The sequence below is a fragment of the Eutrema salsugineum genome, unplaced genomic scaffold (genome assembly GCF_000478725.1).
Source record: "Eutrema salsugineum unplaced genomic scaffold, Eutsalg1_0 scaffold_5, whole genome shotgun sequence".
NCBI classification, from domain to species: Eukaryota; Viridiplantae; Streptophyta; class Magnoliopsida; order Brassicales; family Brassicaceae; genus Eutrema; species Eutrema salsugineum.
Window position 1 is genome coordinate 4596575 of NW_006256612.1, and position 9645 is coordinate 4606219.

General features: G+C 42.0%; 2 protein-coding genes and 1 long non-coding RNA gene across 3 annotated transcripts; all 3 read left to right on the forward strand.

Moving 5' to 3' along the window:
• Positions 1 to 1265: 1265 nt before the first annotated feature.
• On the forward strand, positions 1266 to 3176 carry LOC112083978. The gene is made up of 2 exons (XM_024152208.1): positions 1266 to 2123; positions 2415 to 3176. Exons 1-2 carry the CDS (start codon positions 1266 to 1268, stop codon positions 3174 to 3176), a joined length of 1620 nt encoding a protein of 539 aa, XP_024007976.1.
• Positions 3177 to 3317: 141 nt separating this feature from the next.
• Positions 3318 to 3844, forward strand: LOC112084133. Its single transcript, XR_002898119.1, has 4 exons — positions 3318 to 3360; positions 3448 to 3510; positions 3657 to 3716; positions 3811 to 3844. It is a non-coding gene; the product is annotated as an uncharacterized LOC112084133 (long non-coding RNA).
• Positions 3845 to 4048: 204 nt separating this feature from the next.
• LOC112083979 lies at positions 4049 to 4828 on the forward strand. Its single transcript, XM_024152209.1, has 3 exons — positions 4049 to 4188; positions 4257 to 4341; positions 4427 to 4828. Exons 1-3 carry the CDS (start codon positions 4049 to 4051, stop codon positions 4826 to 4828), a joined length of 627 nt encoding a protein of 208 aa, XP_024007977.1.
• Positions 4829 to 9645: the final 4817 nt, after the last annotated feature.

A 9645-nucleotide genomic window follows, 5' to 3' on the forward strand; every position in this document is an offset into this window, starting at 1 on the left:
GTCTGGTTTTGTTTTATTTATATTTTCTTTTATTTAAACATAACGGTTTCCTCTACAGACTACAGTGAGATACAAATTTTAGACATCCATTGTTATGTTATTGGTTAAGCATGTGACAACATTGACAGTGTTTTTGTGTAGGTGCTAATTTGCTTTTTCTTAACAATATTATGAGGCCAGATCTGTTAGGCTCGAGAGAAACAAACTAAGAGCATCCACAACGCTGAAACGCAAAATATGTTTCTTGTTAATTTTTATATTATTAAATTTGAGGAATACTAAAAAGGAAAAAAAGGAGAGAGAAATTGGTAAGAGAAAAAAGAAGAAAGAGAAAGGAAGAGTTTTTTTTTTGCTGACTAATTAAAAACTGACACGTGACAGAAGAAACGTTTTTAATTGTTCCCAGAGAAGAAACGTTTCTACATTTTATCCAATCCATTTCAATTATTATATTAATAAATTTTTGTTAGAGACGCTTAAAAGACAGCGTTGTGGATGCTCTAAGAAACCTTTTAGCATTGTGTAGAAAACCAATCAGGTGATGTTTCTTTTCTTTTGAGAATATATTCTCATAGATCATATAATATAGATCCAAGCAAGTAAACAAAAAAAATAACAAAGCAAACCAATCGTAGCACTAGCTAGAAGATGGAGGTCACCATGGTACTAAAGAGACCACCATGCGAGATGATCTTTTTTTCTCTCCAAAATCCCTATAAAAAGCTTATATTCATTTTTTTTACTTATTTGCTTTTATGCTTTATTAATTTCTTCTCCAATTTGATTACGTGATACTAAAGAGAGCTTATCCCCAAATTTACTTTCAATCGCACGATTCTCTCTCTCTCTCTCTATATATATATATATATATATATATATTTATATGAGAAATTGCAATAAAGGGTATGTGAAGTTCGTGGAATTAAGAGGTACCTTTTAGGACTCGACCCCACACACTCGTATAGGGCAAAAAGACCGAGTAACCCTTACGAACTTCAAGCGCTTTCAATTTGTCCTACATGCTAGCGTGTGTCAGAACCGACAAGGATATCATTTGAATAGATTTAGACTCCTTCGTTATACCCACGAAAAAAAAAATATCGAAGAATAGGGTTAACAGACCATTATTCCGTTTATCGGACTCCTCATCGTCTGCCCTTCCCTATTTTCTCTATTTTCGTGGGGGTTCCATCCTTTTTCATTCTCGAGAACCGTCGAAGTGTAGAAATTTCTCTATCAATCCTCTTTTCAAACCTATTTCCGCCATGAGTGAGTTAAATCTCCCGAAGCGAATCATATCGGCTGGAGATGAGCCCTGGGGTCAGCGAGTGATAACTTACCAAAAATTTAGCATCATTTCAGATCTCGTAGCGGCGCTTAATGAATCGGAAATCGACTTTATCCGGGAGTCCCCTCTGGGGATGCTACTTGAGATACCTTCCAAACCGGCTTGGTCAGGTACGTTTGGGTTGTTTTTACTCTCGCGACAACTCGAAGTTGATCGGAAGAACGAGATTTGGTTCGTTTTTGCGGGACGTCCGATTAGATTCTCTCTCCGCGAATTCAAAATCATTACTGGTTTGAACTGCGGGAGGCTGCCTTTGACCGAAGCGAGAAAACGGAAGTCTTCGACATACCCAAATTTTGCCAAACTCTTTGATGGAAAAGACGATGTTACTATCGTGAGAGTTATCGCGATTCTCAAACGCCGGCGAGATCTGGATAAACAAGTCCGCATAAAAATGGTGTGTCTTGTCCTCGTTGACGGAATTCTCCTACCAACTGTTCATTACCCACGAGTAAAAGTGGTAAAGGAACATGCAGAAATGACGGAGGATCTGGTCTCATTTGTTGAGTACCCATGGGGTCGGCTTTCATTTGACATGATGATATCTTCCATTAAAGAGAGGGAACCATCGAAGCTAGTGAACGCGAATGTAGCGATCCAAGGTCTGTTTGCAGCTCTTCAGTTTGTTGTTTTGGAAGCTGTCCCATCGCTTGCAGATAGTCTGAACCAGTCTGTCTCCGCCGAAGTGGATGATGAAGATGACTTCCTCCCCCAACAGCGACAGGTCCTCCAATTAAAGTTAAGTCACGCACGCGACATCGACGAAGCGGAAAAGGTACAAATGAACTTCGTTAACGTAGTTAACAGTTAATTACATAGCAAATGGGTTAACTATCTTTTTAGAGGTTAATAGAGTTAGCAGCACTTAATTTGTCATATAAACAAAGTTAACAGACAACTGACGACGTTTAGGTAGATGGTAATAAGAATATCTGTCTACTTAATTTTCGTGTAATTAGTTATCGGATTGTTAGTCATGTACAACAGAGTTAACCGATAACGTCGCTTTCCTCCTCATGGGTACTTAGGTGACTATAGAGGTAACCCCGATCTTAATTCGTTGCAGGACACTGTCCACTCCGTCATTCGTCCGGATCTAGTATTCGATGAGGAAGAGGACCTTAGCTGGGCGGACGATCCTATCGATCCGAAGGTTGATGAGATGTTGAAACTCATTGACGAAGGTTTTCAGTTCAAGGGCGAGATGTTTTTGGGTGGGTGCAAACCAGCTGTAATTCCACCAAAGTCAAAGTCAAGAAAAGGCAAATCCGGTAAAGGCGTTGGCGGAAGGAGCGCGAAGAATAAGGGTAGAGGCGCTGGTCCAAGCACAACTATCTTTGACGAAACTCGCATTGGGAATATAATAGAGGCCAAGTTGTCAAGTTACGAAATCGCCTTGGAGGAAAAATTTGCAGACATGCTATCGAAGAACAACAAGGTTGTCATTGCTGCGTTGAAAAAACTGATAACGAAAACCGCTGTTAACCACGAGGATATCCCAACGAGGTCGGTTTCCGTCGATAATTCCTCTGCAGATGGTACTGTCTCCGAAAGTAGCCAAACCACCGGCAACGGGGACGAAGACAATGCGAGCAACCAGTCTGCTGCAGAAGGTGGCGACGCCGAATTCGGTGTTTCTATTGGCAATCAGAACGAACGGCTGTCTACGGAGGATATTATAGCCTACTATGCGGTCAATAACGACGAAAATGGAGGCACGTCCGTCTTACCTGAGCAACCATCCTCTCCAGTCGTCGATCACCAAAAATCGGGGGATTCAACCTATGGAGGTGAGCCGACAGAGAGGAGAACTATAGAGGTAATATAGTTAATAGATATGTTAGGGTGCAGATAACCCGAAATACATTTTGGTATATACCATTTTTCGCTCAAAATTTTCCCCTTCTGGTTGTAAGCAGGGGGAAGCCATTGACTCTCAGCCGCTAAACCGGTCCAAAACACCTATGGAGGATGGCTCTAACTTACCTGGCGAGAAGTATGAAGGCGATAAGGTAATCAGCTTATTTACAAATAATCATGGTTACCCTGCAACTGTATATGTGATGTGTTATTCCCACGAATTTTTTCACTCGGACCAGGACCAAATGGAAGTCGTCGATGAAAACGAGCCTACCAATCGGTCTACCCCAGCCCCTGTAGTGGTATGTACTTATTTCGAACTTTTCATGGCTAATATCATTACCTAACAACCCTCGTTTTGTATTAACAATGGTTATCACGAACCCTCAGATACACTCGCATTTTGTTAACAAAATTTCTTTTTTTATATGCCCGACCTGATTCGCAGGAAGAAGATGTCCATTCCAATGTTGCTCACCAAGCTAATCCATTGGGCCAACATGTCCCGGTTCGTACTGTGATCATTCTAGTGTTTACGTGTTTTAAATTGCAGTCATTTTGTACATGCAACCATTATATGTATTTTTTTTGAACCCGAGTAGGTTGCATCTCCAATCCCTGATGATGATTGCCCGGAGGAAATAACTCATTCACAGATAAACGTCGCCGACGCACCTGGCGTAAGTTACAATCATCTGGATATAGGTTATATATCGCAAACCAGTACGAGGGCTAAATTATGTGTTAAATTTTGTATCTTCTATCTAGGGTGATGAAAACATTGTTAACAACCCTGACGCTAACCACAATGACGTCACAAGGAAAAGCAAACGTCCTAGGATGATATCTTCTCGGCTAGATGAGCGTTTTGAGTGTGGTAAACGATTGAAGACACGCATAGGCCATGAGAAGGAGTCAGACTTGGATAAGATGCGGAGACTAGACGAAAAGGTCCAAAACGCTATCAACAGCGTAAAAAGGTAGATCATGCAACCTGATTTGGGTATGGTGTCCACACGCGTATACTTATATGTTCATTGATCTGCAGGGCAATTAGCCTAGGGAATTGTATATCTTTATCCGCAAGGGAGTTAGCGGATTTGCTTGAAAGGAAGAAAAGCCCACCAGCTAAGGTAAGTATCTCAAACGGCAGGCTAAACGCAGTGTTGTCACTATCCTTATTGAGTTAACTAAATTATCGTGTAAATTATTTTTCAGGTTATGGATGCTGTACTAAAATTTTCACGGCACATGCTGCGTAAGGATGTTGAAGATGGCGTCGGACTAAGAGTTGATATTCTGGACTCCAAGTTTGTGTCGCAGCTCACCAAACTCTATCCTAGGTTCTCTAAGTGCGAAAACTGGGAAGAATTTCGTTTCAACAGAGCTGTTGTGGATCTTTTAACTGGGAAGGATGAGCCAGATCGGGTGGAACTCTATGCCGAAGCAGATATCATATACCTACCCTTCAACTTTGACCAGCGCCATTGGGTGTCCCTTGCGGTGGATTTGGTTGAAAAGAAGATCGGAGTGCTGGATTGCAACGTCAGTCTCAAGCCGGACCATAGACTCGTGAGCGATCTTCAACCTATTGCAACAATGCTTCCTTACCTTTTCTAACAGGTTTCACACAACCCGGAGATGAGCCAGATCAACCTAACTCCATTCACCATCGAACGTATAACTGGGCTTCCTCAAATTTCATCCACCCCCGACGCTGGCATGTGCTCTGTCTTCCTTCTTCAGTCTCATGCACTCGGTGGCGTCGAAGCTGCAAGGGCTTTTGACTTGAGTTCGTTCGAGACGGAGCTTAAGAAGTTCATAACAGCATTGGTCAAACAGTACTCTATTTGATTTGCTCTGGGAAACTCTGTTATCAGACTATGTTATGTTTCTTGTTCTCCTTTTCTACTCTCGGCGGTGTTAGCTTTGTTGAACTTTATTTGTGTTTTCTCAAAAATTCTGTTATCCGCTGTGTTTGTTGTTCGATGCTAATTTATACTTGGTTCTTCTAAGTACCTCTAACAACAGTCGATCCCCTATGTTTTTTTTGTCCAACAAATTTGTTAGTGGCGGTACCAGGTCTATCTGGTAAAGTAGTTGTATGTAAAATCAAACATATATTACCCTCTTACAAGTTAACCATCTAGTTGTCGTCCAACATATATATCTGATAACTTGGTTGTATGCTATATTAATTATCATTACCAAGTAGATATGTTAACCCATTTCTACACACCATTTCCTTTCTGTTTCCTCGTTGATTGAATTTTATCTTGTCCTTGATGTTCGATGGTGTCGATTTTCTCAACCCATCAATCCTATGATAAACAATCTAGCAAAAACACTACATCCACAGTTCTCTGTGTTCAACTACAACAATAACACTTGATCCCCTAAGTTTTTTTTGTCCAATAGCGTGGTTTGTGGCGGTACCTGTTCTATCTGATTAAGTAGTTGTATGTTAAATCAAACATATATTACCCACCAACAAAGTTAACCATCTAGTTGTTGTCCAACATATATATCTGATAACTTGGTTGTATGCTATATTAATTATCATAACTAAGTAGATATGTTAACCTATCTCTACACAACATTTCCTTTCTGTTTCCTCGTAAATTGGATTTTATCCTGTCCTTGATGTTCGATGGTGTCGATTTTTTCAACTCTCCTAACTTACTGCAATAACACTACATCCACAGTTCTCTGTGTTCAAGTACAACAACAACACTCGATCCTCTAAGTTGTTTTTGTCCAATAACGTGGTTAGTAGCGGGACCTGTTCTATCTGATAAAGTAGTTATATGTTAAATCAAACATATATTACCCACCAACAAAGTTAACCATCTAGTTGTTGTCCAACATATCTATCTGATAACTTGATTAGATGCTATATTTAGTTATCATTACTAGCTAGATACGAATAGGTCTCGTGCTAACGAAATTAGTGGTAACACAAATACATCCTAACATTCATATATTACACAAGTAGGGATACATTACATGGTTTTCACAGTGGTTCACTATCCTTACCCAAAACTAACGACATGGAGCTAAACTCTGTTTGCAACTGGACCCAAATGCAAATACAAATGCGACGAGGGTCTGGTTCAAACCTATTTCAGACGTACCGCCGAAACAAAAGTGATCGTCTTTATAATACAACAAAATGAGATCACGGAAACAAACTTAGCTAACAACGACATTATTTATCTCACACGGTTTCCTTTTGCTTTCCTCCGTCCAGACCAATCCCCTCTTCAAGGTTCCTACATTTGAAGTTTATTGGTATTTAAAGACGTTGATCCAACGAACTTATAAATAACTCATTCTTACCGGTATTGGACCTTTACAGCTTGATCGATTATGTCCTAGACCACGGCATCGGGTGCATCTGCGCCTGTTCACACGCTGCAACGGGAAGGATGGTCACACTGCTGGTAAACAAAATCCTCAAGTATGTAACTGAAAATGGTATTACCACTCTTTACCTTGAACTCCCCTTTCGAGAAGATGCGACTTTTTTTCGGGCGTCCTGGAGGTCTGCGAACCTTAGGCGGACCCATCTTGACAGCCCCATCTTCACCAGCTACACGTTCCAAAGTGTCCATGTCTGGAACAGGCATGATTAGGCCCTCGTATGCCTTCTTGCGATACTCAACAGTGTAATGGACGCCAACCAGAGTTTCAACTCGGACCCCCTCCCGAATAGCAGCCGCGACAGCATGTTCGCATGGAATGGCAAGTAACTGAAACTCTCTGCACGATTGTTCCCACAGATGAACAGCGTAAGAGACGTCCGTCGCATCACGGACCTCATATATTCCATCGCCGATTTTCATAACAAAATACTCAGACGATCTGTTGAAATTTTTAATCACCATCTCCTTAACCTTTGGGTTGATTACATCTGTGTCTGAGTTAGCTGCTTCACGTCTGAGTGCAAACCACGTTACCAGTGTTGTACGGATTGATTCTAGGATGGAAATGACGGGGAAATCGCGGGCCAATGTTAGCACTTTGTTGAGGGATTCCGAGATGTTACTCGTCATGACGTTGTATCGTTCCCCCACGAAGTGGGATCGTGTCCAATGTTCGAATCCAACGTCTTCTAGGTAATCAGCGCACTCTCCATCGATCGCCCGAATCTCGCTGAATAACTTGTCAAACTCACTTAGGCGATAAGCTCGTGCTGCTTGGGAGGTCATGTAGCTCAATGTATCAGATTTAAAGTGGGCGACCACATTTCGTTGTAAATGAACTATGCAGGCAGCGTGAGAAGACATCGGGTAAACCTAGAGACAAGCAACAAAACATGGATAGCAGTTAACTCAGATTAGCAGACAACTGCATTATATACTAGCTGATAACAATGTTGTAGTCAACAATTAACACGCTAACTAAAGTATTATTAACTTTCGGGTTTGCAGAAAAAAATCTATAAACTTTTGTGTTCGCAGTCAACTACATTATCTATGAGAACGTGTTACACTTCAGATTATTTGTGGTTGAATATCGTACCTTGCGAATGGCAGAGTAAATTGACGAGTGGCGGTCTGAGACGAACACCAACTCCGGTTCGTCTGGCACTATCTCAGTAAGTTTCTCTAAAAACCATTCCCATGCCTCGTCATTTTCGCTATTAACTATCGCAAACCCTATTGGGAATATCTGAAAATTCCCGTCCTGACAACTCGCGGCAACTAGACAACCTCCATAACGATTACGGAGATGTGTGCCGTCTATGACGACGACTTTGCGCATGTATTGGTACCCCCTCGCACTGGCATCCAACGAGAAAAATAGATATTTAAAGCGCTCCACACCAGTGTTATCTACCTCTGTTTTTAGACCCGTAACAGAGTTTGGGTTTGCTTGTTTCAGTAACTTGAAATAAGTTGGAACCAAAGCATAGCTCCCCATAGCTGAACCCAAGGCTTTGTCCATCGCAATCTCCCTAGCTCTCCACGCTTTCCAATAGCTGATGTGGAGGCTAAATTCCTGTCTGCACAGACGCCGCAGTTCAAATGCGCGTGGTCCCCTTCCTTCTACTCCATATTTAGAGCGCATCAGTTCACCAATTACCGCAGTGGAAGCTTGGCGATGAAAGTTCCCGCGTGCATCCACGCTGCATGTGTGCTCTTGTTTTGCAGAACGAACCTCGTACCGGCTACTTTCCTCCATTTTCGTAGCGTAAACACGCCAGGGGCAATTGTCACCCACGCAGACTACAATGATAACATTGGGGCAGGATCTGGCGTACCGAAAATGGAATTTATGGTTAATTGCGTGGATAGCCAGCTTCCTTTGACAATCTTCTTTGTTTTTGAAAATGCGACCGACGAAGATGTCATCTCCCTCGTAATTCACATCATGTAGTGCTCGTTCCAGCTCATCTATATCACACGTAGCCATATTAGCACGCTAACATCCATAAGTGATTATCACGGTAACCGTATTTCTGGATATTTGTTTCAGAAGCTATATACCTTCGCCAATCGGGTCGTCAAAATATGGGGGTGCGTCGCGTTCATGCATCGTTGGCGTCACCCTTGGCTCTTCAGTCATTACAGGATTTCCGTCAACTCGGATCACAGGCCTGCATGATGCCGTAGGAACAATCTCACCGCCTGCGATGGATTTCCCTTTGTCACGCAACCCCTCACTAGGGAAATACACTGGTATCCCGGTGAGTGGATTATTTGAGCTCCCAGGTAAGTTTGTTTCATCAGCAATTACTCGGGGTTCCATATTATCACCTATACACAGACCCGCACAGTTATCGTTCCACTTTAAACCATATATTGTATCGTAGTTTACGAATGTATTATCGTTTGCTATACCTATTAACGAGATAGCAATGTTGGGCCCAATTACATAGTCAGCGCTCTCATTGCTTGAAGTCGACATGTTACCGGAGTTGGAGGAAGATGAAGAAAGTCCAACTCCTATGGCGTTTTTAGTTTGCGGTAACTTGCTCCCAACGAATGCTCCAGCTAATGTCAACTGTAAGTTGTTGTCAACAGTCCCTGAACGGACATGATGATATTCTGGTGCAGATTCTTTACTCCTCTTCTCTTGCTCTCCAATATCACGTATCATCAACGTCGACTGACTCGGAATATAAGCCCGGTGTGTGGACGTGGTTGCTGCGGCAGGGTTACTACTCGCCCCTGAACAGAAATATCGCCACAGCTCCGCCAACTCCGCAGGCGTTTCCACACTGGCCCTCCGGGTGCTACAAGGTAACCCTGTTACCCAATAATACAAGTTAACTTTGCAGACAGCACATAATACGTCTTCCACAAAAGACATAATTAGTATCAATTTTTGTTACCGAAAACAGAGTTAGGCGAGGATACAGCACTCCTGGTTGTCTCTGCAATGTTGTTAACTGCAGAAAATATTATCTTACAATTTAACCATCTAGTTGT

What these genes read in the sequence shown, in the direction of transcription:
- LOC112083979 (XM_024152209.1), top strand. Translation starts at nt 4,049, where the DNA reads ATGATATCTTCTCGGCTAGATGAGCGTTTTGAGTGTGGTAAACGATTG. An exon ending in GCTATCAACAGCGTAAAAAG is followed by an intron (nt 4,189 to 4,256) that starts GTAGATCATGCA and finishes ATTGATCTGCAG; the next exon opens with GGCAATTAGCCTAGGGAATT. An exon ending in AGAAAAGCCCACCAGCTAAG is followed by an intron (nt 4,342 to 4,426) that starts GTAAGTATCTCA and finishes ATTATTTTTCAG; the next exon opens with GTTATGGATGCTGTACTAAA.
- LOC112083978 (XM_024152208.1), top strand. Translation starts at nt 1,266, where the DNA reads ATGAGTGAGTTAAATCTCCCGAAGCGAATCATATCGGCTGGAGATGAG. An exon ending in ACATCGACGAAGCGGAAAAG is followed by an intron (nt 2,124 to 2,414) that starts GTACAAATGAAC and finishes AATTCGTTGCAG; the next exon opens with GACACTGTCCACTCCGTCAT.